General features: G+C 35.7%; 2 protein-coding genes across 5 annotated transcripts in view; both read right to left on the bottom strand.

The window, feature by feature from the left end:
• Positions 1 to 723: 723 nt before the first annotated feature.
• Positions 724 to 14,133, bottom strand: LOC306847998 (septin-5-like). 3 transcript variants are annotated; one of them, XM_079382299.1, is made up of 11 exons: positions 13,869 to 13,985; positions 7,217 to 7,307; positions 7,048 to 7,134; positions 6,264 to 6,387; positions 5,638 to 5,772; positions 4,531 to 4,648; positions 4,284 to 4,385; positions 3,931 to 4,027; positions 2,710 to 2,845; positions 2,491 to 2,593; positions 724 to 1,353 (listed from the first exon to the last, which is right to left on the bottom strand). In XM_079382299.1, the coding sequence occupies exons 2-11, from the start codon at positions 7,224 to 7,226 to the stop codon at positions 1,291 to 1,293; spliced, it is 975 nt and encodes a 324-aa protein (XP_079238425.1). In that variant the 5' UTR covers positions 7,227 to 7,307; positions 13,869 to 13,985; the 3' UTR covers positions 724 to 1,290. The 3 variants fall into 3 exon arrangements, with proteins under 3 accessions (XP_079238425.1, XP_079238424.1, XP_079238423.1); XM_079382298.1 differs by lacking the exon at positions 13,869 to 13,985 and adding an exon at positions 14,011 to 14,133 and having other exon boundaries at positions 730 to 1,353; XM_079382297.1 differs by lacking the exon at positions 13,869 to 13,985 and adding an exon at positions 8,544 to 8,803 and having other exon boundaries at positions 730 to 1,353.
• A 987-nt stretch (positions 14,134 to 15,120) lies between these two features.
• LOC306848490 (septin-2-like) overlaps positions 15,121 to 18,912 on the bottom strand; it is a 30,672-nt gene continuing 26,880 nt past the window's right edge. The window contains exons 10-12 of one of the 2 annotated variants that reach the window (XM_079383072.1): positions 18,694 to 18,777; positions 18,539 to 18,596; positions 15,121 to 16,712 (exon numbers count right to left, since the gene is read on the bottom strand). In XM_079383072.1, coding sequence (XP_079239198.1) covers positions 16,644 to 16,712; positions 18,539 to 18,596; positions 18,694 to 18,777 — 211 coding nt within the window. In that variant the 3' untranslated portion in view covers positions 15,121 to 16,643. The remainder of the gene's footprint in view (positions 16,713 to 18,538; positions 18,597 to 18,693; positions 18,778 to 18,912) is intronic. The other variant, XM_079383071.1, reaches the window with a different exon arrangement.

The raw sequence follows: 18,912 nt of genomic DNA, 5'->3' as shown, positions 1-18,912 counted from the left end.
GTTAGTTCAAAGAGAACTACAGTACATTAGATTCTTCAAATTCAAATTTTGTCAATAAATAAATAAAGTATATATGTAGCAACCATATGTGACCCTGGACCACAAAACCAGTCATAAGGGTAATTTTTTTGAAATTGAGATTTATACGTCTGAAAAATTAATAAATAATCATTGATGTATGGTTTGTTAGGACAATATTTGGCTGAGATACAAATATTTGAGAATCTGGAATCTGAGGGTGCAAACTTATGAGAAAATCACCTTTAAAGTTGTTCAAATTAAGTTCTTAGCAATGCATATTACTAATCAAAAATGAAGTTTTGATATATTTACAGTAGGAAATTTACAAAATATCTTCATGGAACAAGATCTTTACTTAATATCCTAATGTTTTTCGGCATAAAAGAAAAATCAATAATTTTGACCCACACAATGTATTTTTGGCCATTGCTACAAATATACCCCAGAGACTTAAGACTGCTTTTGTGCTCCAGCGTCACATATGACAATATATTTCATCCATGGAAATGTAATATCTGTACATACATAACACATTACAAAACCAAAAGCCACTATTTTTGGAATAAGCACCTCTGAATAAGAAACAAGTGGAGCCTATCGAATTTCTTTCTGAAAATATGGTGGAGCAAAATATCTTAGAAATTATATATGTTGCTGATCAATCACATGAATATGAAACTATAGTGAACAAACAACAGTGACAACTGATAACTTATTCACATTTATTAGCAAGCTTTACATAAACAATTGACATAATAATATAAATTATTAAATTATTAAAGGCCATAAACACTCATAATAATGGAATAGATTTCATTCTGATTATTATTGTTATAAAACGAGCAAAAACCAGCCGTCTGAACTGAGGATGTTTCTTGGTAACAGTTATTGGAGCCGTACTGTATGTTCACATTCACTATAAAAACCAAAACCAAATCAAATTCATAGCAAAAGGACGTCACTGTCTCTCCAAACACACACACACACGTTAATGAACCCCTGCACTGTTTCAGAAAACATCTCACACACACATTCGTCTTACTAAGCAAATCAAAAGTCAATATAAATGAGATGCCTTCAGAGGTTAATTTAAGTTGGACTGGTTTATGTATGTTCATGATGATGCAGGCAGACAGAAGCACTGAGCAGATGAACAGCTGATCTGAGATATGATATTTATACAGTATCATTTAAATGCATTCACATCTGAGGGCTGCTGTGAGGGCCGTAGTGTGTGTGTGTGTGTGTATGTGTGTGTGTGTGTCAGCATCACTGGTCTTTCTCGTGCATCTGTTGTTGCATCTTTTCCAGCATCTCCTGCATTCTCTTCAGCTGCACATACAAAACAACACAGTTTATTATTATTCATATTTTATTTAGCAAGGATGTATTAAATTGATCAAAAGTGAATATTTACCATGTTGCAAAATATTTCTATTTAAAATAAATGCTGTTTTTCTATACTTTATCTTCATAGAAGAATCTTGAAAAAATGTACCATGACTTTCACAAAAATAGTTTTTAGCATTGATAATAATCATAAATGTTTCTTGAGTGACAAATCAGCATATTAGAATGATTTCTGAAGGATCATGTGACACTGAAGACTGGAGTAATGATGCTGAAAATACAGCTTTGAATCAAAGGAATAAATTACAACTTAAAATATATTCACTTAGAAAGCAGCTATTTTAAATTGTAAAAATATTTCACAATATTGGTGATTTTACTGCATTTTGTACCCCAAATGTTTGAACGGTAGTGTAATTTTAATATTTCACTTCTCTAGCTCTTCTTTACTACATTTTTTTAATCTAAATTTTATATTGCACAGTGGCTACTTTACAATAAAATTGCTCATGCTTTTCCTTATTTGAAGAATATGAAGTGAAAATGAAAAAAAAAATGGCCAAATTGGAAGATAAACATGAAAAAACACACAAAAAAGTATAGATTTATAATACTGGCCATAATAAGCATGATAATTACTAGCAATTAAATCATCCAAAGTATCAATGAATCCATATGAAAATGTATCTACGGAGACCATAAATATGAATTAAACTAGCATATGTCCTTAAGGATATTATTTATTACAGTAACTAAAACAAAATAAACAAGAAAAAAAAACATTTTCATTACTTGAAATAAAATAAATGTTAATTAAAATAAAATAAAGTATATTCAAACGGTAACCTCATTATATTTCAGGTAGTTGCCAAGGCAACATTTTATCATTTTCATTTAACTAAAACTAAAACTAAAATAATTGGTTGTATGATATTCCTTAAAAATATTATTATTATTATTATTACTAAAACTAAATTGAAAATGGCAAATATACAAACAAAAACTAATTCAAAATATTAATTAGAACTATAATAAGTAAGAATCTCAGTGTTAGTAAAATAGCACTAGAGTCCTATTAACTATATAGAAATCTATAGCACAAATCTTAGTGTTCTGTACCTCTTCATCCTTCATCTTAATGAGTCTCTCCGTCTCCACGTCTGGTGTGGGCAGAGGCAGGATGGGTAGTGGACTGTCCGTACGGTTATCCTGTGCCAGTTTACTGAAACACACACACACACATGCATTATATGAAGCACATCTGGGCTGGAAAGTCAAACAGCCTCAGGTCAGCATGTCATTTACACCGCCTGAAAGCTGACTGTACATGTCACACACCTGGTCATCTCCTGGATGCAGAGGGCTCTGTAGTTTTCGTAGTGCACGTCGCACGTCACGTCTTTCAGGTCGTGCATGTGAGAGCGAATCAGCATGTTCCTCAGTTTCACAAAGTCACAGTGAGATTGATTCTCCACTGAACAACACACACAAAGAAATACAACAGAGTTCACGGTCACAAACAACATTAACATAAATTACATTCACATTTATTCATTTGGAAGACAATTTTATTTTTATGATCACGTCATGTGTTTCCTGGGACACTGCAGTTCATGCTGTAACATCACTACATACTACATATGAGCAGTATGTACTGCACTTACTAATGATGATAAAGTGCATACTTTAATGGCCAGGAACTCTTGCAATAGACTAGTATTAGGACAAACGATGTATGTTGTGGGCAATATTGGCCTAAAAACTAAAGAGCATGCAAACTTTAGTATATGGATTTGTGATATGGCCAAAAATATTATCACAATATTTTTTATCATAGCATACGATGTTGATAATTATCACTATATATATATTTTATTATTTTTATTTTTACCATTAATGGGGAAGGAAAGCTTTCCGTGATTTTTAGACCTTGAGAATCTTTTTTTTTTTTTCACAATTAAACTACCTTTTAATTTAGGGCTACAAGAAATACATTTGATTTTTCCCTGAATTCTGTGTTTCCATTGAATTTTTTTCTGGATTCTCTGTTTTATGATATTTTACAAATTTATCATCAATAATGTGTGCATAAAACTTTAACAACCTAGTACATATTTTCTAATGTAATCAAAAGAAAATATAACAATTATTTTGCAACAAAACATTTTTATGTATTAAAATTTTTTATCAAATATATGATATTCCTTAAAAATATTACTATTATTATTAATAAACAATAGTAATATAGTTCTGCCATAATTTAATTACGTTATAATGAACTTTTATTTTGGCAGTTTGTCAAAGATCTTTGAGTTTCTTGGTGTATTTGCTGGGAGTTTTTTTTTTATGAAACTGTGAAAAGCTTCTGAAGTGAAACAGAGTAAAAACGTCCAGAGCTTATCATCGTTATTGACATAAATTTTTATCACAGTCTCGATATGATACTGTTTATCGCCCAGCCCTATCATCACGGCACCTCTGACATAGAATAAGTGTTGTACAATCCATTTGCCAAGCGTTAATGCCCACTTTGGTGTACTTGTTAAGAATGTTTCTGACCTTCCACGATACCCCAGGGGTAAAGACGACCTCTGACCCTTTGACCTCTGGCCTCCACCACTGTATTACTGCCAATGACAGCAAACGGAGTGCACTCCTACAGCACACACACACACGACACATAAATCATTCAGTATTCAATATATACACACTGCCCCCGCATCATATTTATGTGCAGCAACACTTTAATCTGCCTCATGAAAAACATCTGCACATGACAGCAGTTTATCAGCTTCACTCCTCCAGCTGTTGGCAGCAGTAAAAGTCCATAATGAGGGTAAAATCAATCCAAATGGAGTGAAATGATTTAGTGGAGATTTCAGACTAAATGTTTTATGGGATGTTTGCCAGACCTTCAGCTCTTTGTCCATCTGTTTGAACTCCTCTTCTTCATCAGAGTCACACTCGGGAAACTGATACACTTTAATCCCGAAGTGCTCGATCTCGTCTCGCACCTGCAGGACAACAGATGCACACTATGAACACAATAATCATGCTGAACAACCTGCAAATGTACAGGAAACAGCCGGCTTGAATCAGACACGGCTTCCATCAGGAGCACGCTTTAAAAACTGTTGCGATGCGATAGTGTGCACTCACCCTGTCCTTGAGCTTTTTGACCTCATTAGGAGTGAGACAGTCCGCTTTAGAGATCAGAGGAATGATGTTCACTTTCTCATGCAGAGCCTTCATGAACTCCACGTCCACCGGCCGCAAACTGCACAGCAGAAATAACTGATGCTAACTCCATCTCTAATTATATTAACTCCTATTATGCATTAAATACAATTTGCATTAATTGCTTTCTGTGATGCAAGAACTGCAAATCAAATATGTTTACTTTTTACACATTCATATTTAAGAATATGAATTATGAAGTCCTGAACACACGTCTGCGAGTCAGTGTCAAGTTTGTTAAAGGAATAGTTCACCAAAAATGAAAATTTGCTGAAAATGTGTTAACCCTCAGGCCATCCGAGATGTAGATGAGTTTGTTTCTTCATCAGATCACTTGCTCACCAATGGATCCTCTGCAGTGAATGGGTGCCGTCAGAATGAGAGTCCAAACAGCTGATAAAAACATCCACACCACTCCAGTCCATCAATTAATGTCTTGAGAAGTGAAAAGATGCTTGTAAGAAACAAAGACATTTTTAACCTCGAGTTGTTGCTTCGAGCCAAAACATGAGTCCATAATCCATAGTAAAGCAGTGAGAAATTCCATCTCCTGTTGTCCTTCACATCAAAATCCACCCATACATTTGTTTAGAACTGTTTTGGCTTGTGAACGGTGCTTGATCTTTGAATATTTCTCACCTGATTCAGACGAGACTATTCACTGGAGAAACCAATATTATGGATTATGAACATGGAAGCATCAGTTTGAAGTTAAAAACATGGACTTGTTTGGATGTTACAAACACACAGATTTTCACTTCACAAGAAATGAACTGATGGACTGGAGTGGTGTGGATTATTGTGATGTTTTTATCTGTTTTATCTGTTTATCTGTTTATCTGATGTTTTAGCTGTTTGGACTCATTCTGACGGCACCCATTGACTGAAGAGCATCCATTGCTGAGCAAGTGATGGAATGCTACATTTCTCCAAATCTGTTCTGATGAAGTCAGAGGCTGATTATGCAAATGTGAAGATGATGCATATGACCTGACCCATATAAGCCAGACCCGTGACACCCGCTCGTACCCGTGTCCAAACGGCAGGATGAAGTACAGGCAGCAGTGCACTCTGTTGTCTAGTATGTTCTTTCTGTTCAGTCCACTCTCGTCTCTGAAGTACTGCTCAAACTGCTGGTCGATGTAGTCTGTGATGGGCTTCCAACTGCAAACACACACAAAAACGCACACGCTTCAAAGAGACAGAATTGTACACAATAACATACCAAGGCTTTTCTGTCAGATGAACTAATTTGACCTAAAATAGTAAATATTTCAATAACTTAACAACAAATGTGCACGGTTCAGTTCTCTAATATCAGTTAATGGTCACATAAAATACAGGCAAACAAATAAAATAAGTATTTTATTTTAATTGTTTTTATGTATTTTAATTAGTTAGTTAAATTTGTATTTATTAATTAAATGTATTTATTTATTTACATTTTTAAATGAATTTATTTAATTATTAGCTTTGCATCAATCCCCAGTCTGGGAAACTACTCAGACTCTTATGGCTGCTATGTTGTGAATACAGACATGACTAAAGGTCTTTTTGCATTCATAAAATGCTGTATTGAGCAATCAGCATCTACGACCGTAACCATCAGATTTGTAATTGTGCTCATGGGATGCTGGGAACAGCTGAATTCTCACCATTCATTGTTATTGACTGCGTCTCCAAACCCTGGCGTGTCCACAATGGTGAGTTTGAGCTTGACTCCTTTCTCCTCGATGTCGACCGTGTGTTTGGTGATCTCCACCGTCTGATTAATACGCTCTGTTACAGAAAACACACAATATAACACTCAAACTAACAAACCTGTTGAAGAGGTGTACACTTATGTATATGCTACACTACTGTTAAAAAGCTTGGGGTTGGTAAGATTTTTGTTTTATGTGTTTTTTTTCTTCTTGTTTGTTTGTGGTTGTTTTTTTAGTCTCTTCTACTCACCAAGCCTGCAGAGTAATGTATACAGTATAACGGTAATATTGTGAAATATTAAGACAACTTAAAATAACTGTTTTCTATGTGAATATATAGTAAAATGTAATTTATTCCTGTGATCAAAACTGAATTTTCAGCATCATTACTCCAGTCTTCAGTGTGACATGATACAGAAATCATTCTAAAATGCTGATTTGCTGCTCAACAAACATTTATGATTATTATTAATGTTGAAAACAGTTGTGCGGCTTCATATTTTTGCAGACACACTGATACATTGATTTTCTTTTGTAACATTATAAATGTCTTTGCTGTCACTTTTGATCAATTTAATGAATTTGTGCTGAATAAAAGTACTAATTTCTTAAAAAAAAAAAAAAATCCAAACCCAAAAGACCCCAAATTTTAAACAGCAGTGTATATTGTGTAATCTTATGTAACAATAACAGAACTGTTATTTTAGGTGTACTGTTCCTTTAAGACTACTCTTACCTTCAGCATTTAGTAATTTTCTGTCTTTATAGAGATCTGTGAGGAAGAGGCTGTTTACTAGAGTAGATTTTCCCGATCCAGATTCACCTAAAAACACACAAAATGCTCTTGTTAATGACAAAGACGAGCATGAAGTCAGTGACAAATATAGCGATGATTTCAGACAAACCTGCAACCATCAGAGTGAAGTCAAAGCCCTTCTTCACCGACTTCCTGTGGACCTGATTAGGAAGCGTAGCGAAGCCAACATACTGCTTGTCCTGAAAGAAACAAGCCAAAACATTAATGTTCTGTATAATCTTTTTGCATTTTATGGAAGAAAGAAGGTTATAGAGGTTTTGAAGGATTGGGTGAACTGTCTCTTTAAGACCAAACGTCTGTGAATCGTCAGACTGGCATAAAAATAGCAGAGAATGAAAAGCCCAGTACTGTTGAGTCTCCTGCAGATCCACCAACTGTGCCGGAAACCGCTCAGCAGTCATAACCGCTCAAACTGACACTGAGAACACAGAAATTACTGACGGGAAGCAAAATCACCATTAAACCCGACAGCAGAACCAGCTCAGTGTCCAGGCCAAACCGACTGACCACACACACACAGAAGCCATATTTACATAAGCTGAAAAGGCCTTTATAACACACTCAAACTCACTCTGCTAGAGCATCTCACACGCCGTCATGTGTGTTTCCGCTGTCCATCATCCTAGAACAGAGACACCCTGGCGTATCTCACCCCACGTGCACAGTGTGTGTGAGAGAAGAGGGATAAAGATGCATGTGTGCAAAGCATCAACTAGATTTGTACATTTTCTGGAGAAAATGCGGTAATGCTTCACCTGTAGCTTTCATGTAGAATGCGCATTGTAATGCATTATATCTTTCCATTAAAAATAAAACCTAAAAAACTAAAATATTGGGTGTTTATCATGTTTTAACACATCACTATTATGGAAGCTTGTCTCTTCGATGGAATAAAAAAAAAAAGTAATTGCCTTTTATCTCACAAATCTGACTTTATTGTTTATATTTCACAATTCAGACTTTGTTTCTCACAACTGAGTTTATATCCTGCAATATTGAGTTCATATCTCAATATTTTTAAAAAAAGTCCAAATAAGTGATATATAAACTTGTGAGAAAAAAAGTCCAAAAGGTGAGATAAAAAGGTTCAATATGCCTTTTTGTTAGGGTGTTGCTCTGCAGTTGTTAAAGTGTGCTGAATGATTTAAGCATGTTACTATGAGGCTGCTAGGGTGGTTGCTAGGGTGTTGCTAAGTGGCTGCTTGTTTAGGCAGTTTAAATCCTTTAAACAGTCCTTTAAGTAATTTTAAGTTTGAGCAAAACCCATAACACACACAAAATTTACACAATATAATGTGGCATAATACTATTTACAATTACACCTACTAATAACTAAATTGAAGCAGCTTTTCTAACTTATATATATATATAGATAGATAGACAGATAGATATATTACAAGACATAAGCAGCGAACCTTCTGTCTGGTGGTTCTGGTTCGGGGACACAGAAGTTTCTCCACAAGTTTCTCCTGCAGCATCATGGTGTCCATCCTGAACCAGACGTCTCAGAAATGTGTGGCGTCCCTCTTTAAACCTGCGTGACCCTCACTTTATCACTCTCTTCCTCTATATACCCTCTCTGATTTCCCTTTCCCTGTTTTCTGTCTTTTCTTGCCCACGGCACATCCCAGCGCACCGTGTTCAGACAAGCAGGCAGAGGAATCCCCACATGACTGAAGGAAAGGCTGACAAAAGAAGGTAGTGAGTGAGAGAGAGCGAGCAGGAGAAACGAAAAGACGTAAAGGAAAAAAAGCATGGAAGGAATTTTAGACAGGAAGGGGGGCAGTTGAAAACGGGAATAAAAACACTCATTCATTTAGTCGTTCATTCCTCCCCCACTTTTTTTTCCCCACAGCCGGCTCTGAGGTGCAGGGATTTCTGTGTGTGTGTGTGTGTGTGTGTGTGTTTAAGGGAGCAAGACACATTTAGTAAGACAGCAGCCACACCCTTCCCAACAGACCTTGCCAGACTGGCAGCTTTTCTACAGACTACAGCACAGCAGCCTGATCTTTACTAGAGCGTTGTTTTCAGATATATGATGATGTACAGGGTCAGTAAGAGTTTTTTAATGAAATTAATCATTTTATTTAGCAAGAACGGATTAAATTTATCAAAAGTGACAGTGAAACATTTATAATGTTACAAAGATTTCTATTTCAAATAGCTGCCGTTGTTTTTAACTTTCTATCAATCCTTAAAAAATGTATTACAGTTTTGACAAAATATGAAGCAGCACAACTGTTTTCAACATAGATAATAATCACAAATGTTTGTTGAGCAGCAAATCAGCATATTAGAATGATTTCTGAAGGATCATGTGACACTGAAGAATGGAGTAATGATCCTGAAAATACAGCTTTCCATCACAGGAATAAATTGCATTTTTAAATATATTCAGATATGAACACTTATTTTAAATAGTAATAATATTTCGTATTATTAGTGATTTTACTGGATTTTTATTTCAAATAAATGCAGATTTTATAAGCAAAACAGACTCTCTCTCTCTATATATATATCTTTTCACTAGGGGGCGCTAGTGTTATGAAACAGAAACACTCAAGGATTTTCTCTTCATGCACAGGAGAAGTTAAATCATTTACATACACACACAACTTAATAATGTAATTGTTTCATCCTGACAACTGATATCACAGCTAACTGTTTTTATGACACAATTCAGTCACTCTCTCTTATATAACATGAAAATGGAATCAACTGACATTACATTTAGATAATAGGCCTGCGATGAACCACAAGAGTTATGAATGTAAGCTTAAATGCATTAAAAGCCTCATTACTGAATGTGTCATAAAATTCCTGCCTAATGTGTAATATTCCATGCATGTGCTCATATCGAAGCCTGTCAGACCAGATTTTGCGAATATATGTGACTGCACATCTTCAAACTAGATTTTCACATTTCCTGAATGAAACACTTGCCTGTGCAGCTCAGTTAGGGTTTGAGTTAAAGGTCTGGGGTTCGTTCAGATCACTAACCCTAATATGAGCAACAGTACTAGTGACGTCTGAACAAACAGCCCTAATAAACATCTTCATATTAAGCATGATTCGCCCCATTATGGTGTTGGTGGGGGTCTAGTCGTGCATATAGATGATGAGTGTGTTGGTGGGGGGTCCAGAGGGGGTCTGTTGAATAGAGTAGAACAGATGTCCTTCAGTGATACAATAGCCTTGGTCGCCCCTCCTAACACAGAACAACACCCTCTCACCATCCAGCTGCCATCCCTGAGTGCCACCTGGAGCGACCCTCATCAGACACAGGCTCATATCTCTATTGTTTTTAATCAGTTTGAGTTGTTTGAGGAACTCTAATAGAGTATCAAAGAAACACATCTTCAAACCCATCAAAAGACATGGACCAAACAGCTTTCATTTCACATAGTTTGATCACAAACTCAAAACACCTTAGCAACTGTACAACAATGCCCTGGCAACCACCAAAAACACCTTAGTAACCCACAGCAATTTATTCTCTTTCTCTCTTATTTACTCTTCTTCCAGAAAGTCTTGGTTAGATGGTGCAGATATCCCGCTCATCTCAGACAGTGATTTCCTGCCTGCTATTCAGTGAGGTGGGACCAGTGATGTCATCCATTAATGTCAATGTGTGAGTAACCGTGGGTGTGGAACACCCTGATGATGTCATGATGATAAGACGGGTGGAGAGAGGTTGGAGGATGAGCAGTGAATGAATGCACTCACTAAACATCCTCAGGCCTCTACGGCAGCTGTGCTGGGTCAAGCACAAACAGAGCTGATAGTGCAGATAGACAGAACGGTGTTCCCAGAGGGTGACTGCTTTCCTCTCTTTCAGACCATGTCAGCTTTACTGGGTCTGCGGGCATGTGTTTGAATGGTTCACTGCACCTGCACTGCAGCTTGTCTCCTTACAGTACACTTATCACAGGGACGGTTCTTCTGGAGTCGCATGAGGTTAAGTGTTTAGCTCAGAGGCACTTTTGGGGTTTAACCCAACAACATTTCACAGTACTTCATAATTCAGGGATAATATTATGGAACACTGCATTGCATATATGCTACTAGTCTCTTCTGCTCATCAAGGTTGCATTTATTTAGTAAAGTAAAAACAGTAAAATAGTGAAATATTATTATAATTTAAAATAAGTGTTTTTATTTGAATATAATTTAAGTTGTAATTTATTCCTGTGATGAAAAGCTGAATTTTCAGCATCATTACTCCATTCTTTAGTGTCACATGGTATTTCAGAAATCATTCTAATATACTGATTTGCTGTTCAAGAAACATTCCTTATGTTGAAAGCCGTTGTGCTGCTTCATATTTTTGTAGAAACCATGATGCATGATGAATAGAAAGTTCAAAAGAACAGCATTTATTTGAAATATAAATCTTTTGTAATATAAACCTTTTACTGACACTTTTGATCAATTTAATGTGCGCTTGCTGTATAAAAGAAGTAATTTCTTTCAAAAAGAAAAAATGTGTGTCGGCGCCGATAGCCTTTATTGGGTGACATATAACGTTGCGAGCGCCCCGAGTTTGAATCCAGACTCAAGTACCTCTCCTGATCCCACCGCCCTCTCTCTATCCCACTTCGCTTATCTTAATAATGCAAAAAATAAAATAAAATAAATAATCTTTAAAAAGAAAAAAAAATCTTACTGAGCCAATCTTTTGAATGGTGGAGTATATTAGTTAAACAGAAACTCACATTCACACGAACAGTTCAACCAAATATATTCTGTCATCATTCACTCATCCATGTCATTAATTACTTTCTTCTGTGGAACGCAAAAGGAGTGGCAAAGGAGTGGCAAAAAAGGATAAAAAGCACAATTATTTTCCATTTTTTAAAGTTTGGTCACTACCTGCATTCATACTAGTTCATAGACACAGAATAAGAATGCTATTAGAGTAGGTATGGTTTTTTTGTTAATGCTCACATCGAAAGTCAATCCAATTAAAAGTGAACCAAAACTCGTTGGGCAACATTACACTCGCTGTTGTAATTGACTGGAGCACTTACAGAACACTGTCCTCTCTCATACTGTAGATAGATACTGAGATGGACGTTTCTTGCTGTGGCATTTGAGCAACTGCACAGGCCATTTGACTTCACACACACACACACACACACACTTACACACAATCTTATTTCAATGCAGTGACCTTTTCAGAGATAAATAAGACGTGTCTGAAATGGCAGCCAGCCTTCCACACCATTAAGTTATTAAGCCTCAATACAGAGAGAGAGAGAAAGAGACCAGAAGACGACAAGAGGAGAAGGAAGGAAGAGGAGAATGACAGTGAGAGAGAGAAAGATCTTGAAGCACTGACAGAATGTGTGTGAACTGTTGCATTTCTGCTTTTGCGTAGGATGAGCTTTCTAGTAACTACATATGTGTGTATATGTGTCTGCGTGTTCATGGGTCAAGTGCTGGAGGCTGTGAAATTACTAACCTTCAGAACAGCTTCAGTCTGTATAGCAAAACAGAGTGTTTACAGCATTAAACTATCGCTGTATCATTTAAAAGATGCATTTATACGGGACAAAATGATTTTTTAAAGTTATAATTAAAACAGCATTGAAACTGTTTGTGAAATTTACTAGTAATTTATATTTTCATACATGCATTAAATCTATATGCAAATATAAATATAACTTTTAGCAGATATTGTTTAAAAGTTTAGGGTATGTAAGTTTCAACAAGCCTGTATTTTTTTATATCAAAAATACCGTAAAAACTTGTGAAATATTTTTATAATCTAAAATAACAGCTTTCTATTTGAATATATTTTAAAATATAATTTATTCCTATGATAAAAAGCTGAATTTTAAGCATTGTTACTACAGTCTTCAGTGTCACATTTATGACTATTATCAATTGCTTCATATTTTTTTGTGGAAACTAATTATTTGAACAGAACTTATTTAGAAATAGACATCTTTTGAACATTATAAATGTCTTTACTGTTACTTTTGATCAATTTAATGCATCCTTGCATGATAATAATAATAATAATAATAATACTTTTAAATATACGCAGTGATTCAAAAATATTGATGTCCAATTGTGGATATGTGTCCAATAACATGATAATACCACATAAATTGGATTGTAACATGAACTAAAGTCTATTAATACATCAACACAAATAAAAAATGATAGTCCAAACAATTTTATGGGTGATACTAGAAGGTGCGAGACAACATTTAGGTGCAAATCAGCAACAGATCTGATTGCTTGAGCAGTTAGCACTCTGTTCCGCTTTAACTGTGATCACCAAATACTATAAACATGTAGAGCTCAGGGTTCACACTTCTTCAGGCATCTCTGCTATATGCCCCTCTCACACACTCAGGCTCCTGTAACCATGACAACAGCACTATCATCCTCTATCAGAGCTCAGAACGACAGAAGACAGCCAGCAGACATCAGATTTCCTCAAGGCCAGAATGTAAGACTGATGCTTTATAATAATAATAATAATAATGCTGACGGCTGAGATGATGAGAAATAAAGTGCGTGATCTGCACGATCTGCCGAAACCTCTTAAACGTGAGCACGAGCACACAAAAATGATTTGTACACACAAAATGTAGTTATATAACTTGAAATCGAGGGTCGTGAGATTTTTTGTCGAGCGGTTTATCTCTGTGGAAATAAACCGAATTCATAGAAACTCTAAAACTGAAGTAAAATTGCGAAATGTGGTAAAGTTTGTCGTTTCTCACCTCACTGTCCTCTGAATGCGACCATCATCATGAGCAGCATCATCAGCAGGTGCGGGATGCGGGAGACGCACAGGCAGGAAGAGAGAAATCATCAGCATTTCATCAGTCAATCAGGGTAAAAACAGAGTAAAACAGCGTCTGCGTCTGTGTCATTACCGGATTTCATCATCCTGCTCTTATATCGGATGTTGGTGGTCATGTTTCAGGCCGTCTCTGCTCTGCTCGGGTTCCGTCTGTCTCAACACTCAGAAGCCCAGGCGTCGAGGGGCGGGGCCTCGCAGACGAAACCACGCCCACCAACACATCAGTCATTGACACAGCTGACAGGGCTCTACAACAGTGCTGTTTAATCTAACTTTGGTGAATAAAAATGTAATAATTGTGAAAAGGTAAAAAATCAGCTTGGTTAAAATATTCAGAAATTAAAATCATTACACATAAATATACATAAGGTTAAATATATATATATATATTAAAAAAATTCATTATAATAAATTACATTAAATCTGTAGTTTTTTGCACTTTTTGCACTTGTGTATTAGTACTTGTACAAATTATATTCAAGGCTTTTATTAAAGAATTGGCTTTAATAATTCAGCATTTTAAATGTAGCTAATTTATAAAGTATGCATCTAATACAAATAAGCTATTATTTGGTGTCAATTAATTTTACATTCTTTAATAAAAACACATTTTAAAATTACAGTGAAAGTTATCTAAAAATAAAATGTTAACATTTCAAAAATGCATTTTAAATTAATGTCATTTTAAAATTATTCAAAAATCAAAAGTTTACATTAAGTTAAAAACATAAGCTATATTTGGGGTCAATTAATTTTACATTCCTTAATAAAAACATGTTTTAAATTTACTTTGAAAATTATGTAAAAATTTAATGTTTACATTTAGTAAAAAAAAGTTTTAATAATAATAATAAAAAAGATTAAATTCACCAAATTTTTAAATGATCTAAAAAAGAAAATTATATTAAGTAAAAAAAAAAAAGGGGGGAAAAAATCTATATTTGGCGTCAATCAATTTTACAGTCTTTTTTGGTCTAATTTTTTTTTTTATTTAATTATAAATAAATTAGAATAGGCATATAATTTGCAGCGTCTATGAAACTAGTCAAAAATGGTGAATGAAAAAAAAGCATTGTTGAGCAAAATATTATTTATGGTGTACAAACAGAAATGGATGATATTTACAAAACCATTTCTGAGACTTTATGCTTGCAGGAAACTAAAGCGTTCAGACAAATGACTCAGAAAGTTATTTATTTCTCAACATGAGCAAATACAAAAAGGAACATGTAAAACAGGGAAGTAAGCATTACTGTACCGCACAACGACAACTTAAAAAAAAAAGGCCTAAACAGGATATAACGAGTCAAAATAACTGGGCTGAACCACAAATACAACAAAACAAAATTATTGTGTTTACAGCAGACATTACGTTAATAATTAGCAAATAACTCGCTACAATGCTGTAAACTGACTCTGTGCGTTTCAGTCCGTTTCTTAGACCTTGTACCGTTTAGATGAACTTTTAAAACATACAGTTATAAATGTCCCAGCTGCTAAACAAGAAATATAAAGATCACTGCGGTAGATGTTAATGTTTAAGTAGTAAATAAAGTGAACATCAAGCCATAAAAATGATAGAAACCCCAAACCATAAGAATATGAGTATAAAAGAGAAATGTGTGCACCATGTCTCTAAATGGAGTTTTAAGGCATTTCTGTGAATCAAAATACAAACCAACAGCTGAACCAGTGCGTCCACAATAACATAACATTACCGCCATTGTACTAGATTCACACTCTCTAAATAAGGTGAACAATATTTGCTGCGCCACTTTATTAACTGATTTCCCTTTCAAAAAGATGACCAGGTATCATTGACAAAACGCAAACAGTATGTCAAGAGATTGTCCAATTGTAGACAGTATTTTCATGATCCAATCTGGCAAAATATAGATTAATGTGCTTTCTATTGTGTTTTTCTGTATAGTCCACTAGAGGGAAGTGCTGCCCAGCGCAGCTCAAATCAGCCCCACACAGATTCAAATGCATTTAAAGGAAACATGATTTGAGAGGATCTGTTTATATGCTAGTGATACTTTTTGTGCGTGCAAACCGCTTTTTCAAACACCAGTCCAACAAACTCTGCTATTAATTCATGTCTGTGTGAATGCATGATGATTATAAACGGGTACATTTTCTAAAATTGTAAACTTGACCAGGTGCATCTACCAGTGCATCGTCCTCTTATTTTATCCCATGCATCCGCAGTCAAAGTAATATATATGCTCTATAAAGTATTGACGAGGTGATCAGGTAAACATATGCCAGTCTGATGCATGACTGGTACAAGCCAAGCAGCCTAAAAAGAGTGTTTGGCACAGAAAAACAGTCTCCAGCTGACCACAAACCCTGATCAAACTACAGATGAACATATGCTGAACATTGTCAATGAAACCATGATTGACTACAGGCGATAAAAATTATTAATAGCATCAAACCTGATTGATTAAAAGACATGATAACGGACCGTTTGTTTCAGTGTTGAGGTTATTCGTATGGGCGGAGCTGCGATAGTGATGTGGTTATATGAATTAGACTACATGTTCCATTAATCTGATCCTCGATAATCTGGGACTCGACAAGCAAATAGTGTTTAGAAATGGGCAGGATAATGGAACCTCCAGTCAGATGGCACTTCCTGTTCTCACAACACACAAATAGACACACACACACACACACGCGCGCGCACTTAGTTGTCTCCCGGTTTGATCTTCATCTGAGCTTGCATCTGAGCAATCATCTGCTGCATGCGTCTCAGCTGCAAGAGAGGAAAAAAACAGATAGAGAAACTGTTTCAGCATGTTTCCACAATATATACCAGTAAAATGTTTGGAATAATTAAGTTTTTTTTTTTAATGTTTTTGATCAATGTGTCACAAGGCTGCATTTCTCTGATCAAAAATACAGTAAACCAGTAATGTTGTGAAACATTACAATCTAAAATAACTGTTTTCTATTTAAATATGTGACCCTGGACCACAAAACTAGTCATAAGGGTCAATTTCTCTGAGATTTAAACATCATCTGAGAGCTGAATAAATAAGTTTGCCATTGATGTATGGTTTGTTAGGATCAGACAATATTTGGCCGAGATACAACTATTTGAAAATCTGGAATCTGAGGGTGCAAAAAAATCTAAATATTGAGAAAATCTCCTTTAAAGTTGTTCAAATGAAGTTCTTAGCAACGCATATTACTAATCAAAAATGAAGTTTCGATATAGTTACAGTAGTAAATTTACAAAATGTCTTCATGGAACATAATCTTTACTTAATATCCTAATGATTTTTGACATAAAAGAAAAATCTATAATTTTGACCCATACAATGTATTTTTGGCTATTACTATAAATATACACCAGAGACTTAAGACTGCTTTTGTGCTCCAGGGCCATGATTTCTGAAGGATCACGTGACACTGAAGACTGGAGTAATTCAGTTTTGATCACACAAATAAATTACATTTGAAAATATATTAGAAAACAGATATTTGAAATTGTAATAATATTTCACAACATTACTGTTCTGACTGTATTTTATTTGACTGTATTTATTTATTTATATATGTGGTTCAATCTGGGAAGTCGTGGCCTAATGGTTAGAGATTAGGACTTGTAATCCAAAGGTTGCGGGTTCGAGTCTCGGGCCGGCAGGGATTGTAGGTGGGGGGAGTGAATGTCCAGCGCTCTCTCCACCCTCAATACCACGACTGAGGTGCCCTTGAGCAAGGCACCGAACCCCCAACTGCTCCCCGGGCGCCGCAGCATAAATGGCTGCCCACTGCTCTGGGTGTGTGTTCACGGTGTGTGTGTGTTATGGGTCACCATACTTGGCCGTATGTCACTTCACTTCAATGCATCCATATTTATCCAGCTAAATGTGTGTTTGTGTATTTTCACACTTTAAAGCACAAACTCTAACATTGTGACTTTGGAACACCTCGTGAAGATCCAAGACGGACACGTACACAAACACAGAGAAACATAAACACAATTACCCAGCAGTCTCTAATTAAGGTCTAATCACAACAATCATGATAATTAGAGAACAATGTATACAACTGCTCCTCTGAATACATCACTGAAGATGATGCTTAAAACTCATGCTTGTTTTTGTATATTTGTTGTATTTAACTTATATTGTTTTTATAGAGAGCTAATGATATTTTCTATCCTCTAAACATACCCTTAAACCTAAAACCCTCCCTTTTTGCACTTTTAAGTATTAAGACGTTGGTTAGTATGTTTATTCATTGTTTCCCTCTTGCTCCTCATACTGTAGCTGATTTCAGGTTTTACTATCTTTGTGGGGACATTTGGTAGATTAAACCTGTAAAAACAAACACACTCTTTACATTGCAAGTGTTTCTGTATGTTCTGTGCTGCAGGAAGCAGGTGTCATTTCCTATGAAGACATGGATGTTTACAAACTGCTATGATTGCATCCACACCCGACTGAGATATACATTCCCATAGCCCAGAATACCACACTCTAATTGAACACAACATATTTACACAGACAGATAGTAAGAAACTTAGTCGATAGCCAAAATCCCAAATTCACTTGCATATACATTGTGACCCACCTCAGCTTCCTTCTCCATGAGGATCTGGTCTTTGTCCAACACATCTTCATCAGCCTCCCTGCGGGAACACAGATGGACACCAAACGTTCACTCACAGATCCGTTCATGTACAGGATGATGATCTGCGACTGGGTTTATTTGGTGATTTTATATACCTGCCAGCTCGCTTTAGTCTCTCTGAACGGAAGTTCTCATAGTGGAGATCTTGAGTGACTTCCTGCAGGTCCTGCATGTGAGTTCTACACACACACACACACACACACACACACACATGTTGGGTTTCCATGTTTTATGGGGACATCCCATAGGCGTAATGGTTTTTATACTGTACAATCTGTATGTGCTATTGCCCTACACCAACCCTACACCTAAAC

This window comes from Barbus barbus, assembly GCF_936440315.1.
Source record: "Barbus barbus genome assembly, chromosome: 28".
Taxonomy (NCBI): domain Eukaryota; kingdom Metazoa; phylum Chordata; class Actinopteri; order Cypriniformes; family Cyprinidae; genus Barbus; species Barbus barbus.
This window is presented reverse-complemented; position numbering and strand designations above follow the sequence as displayed.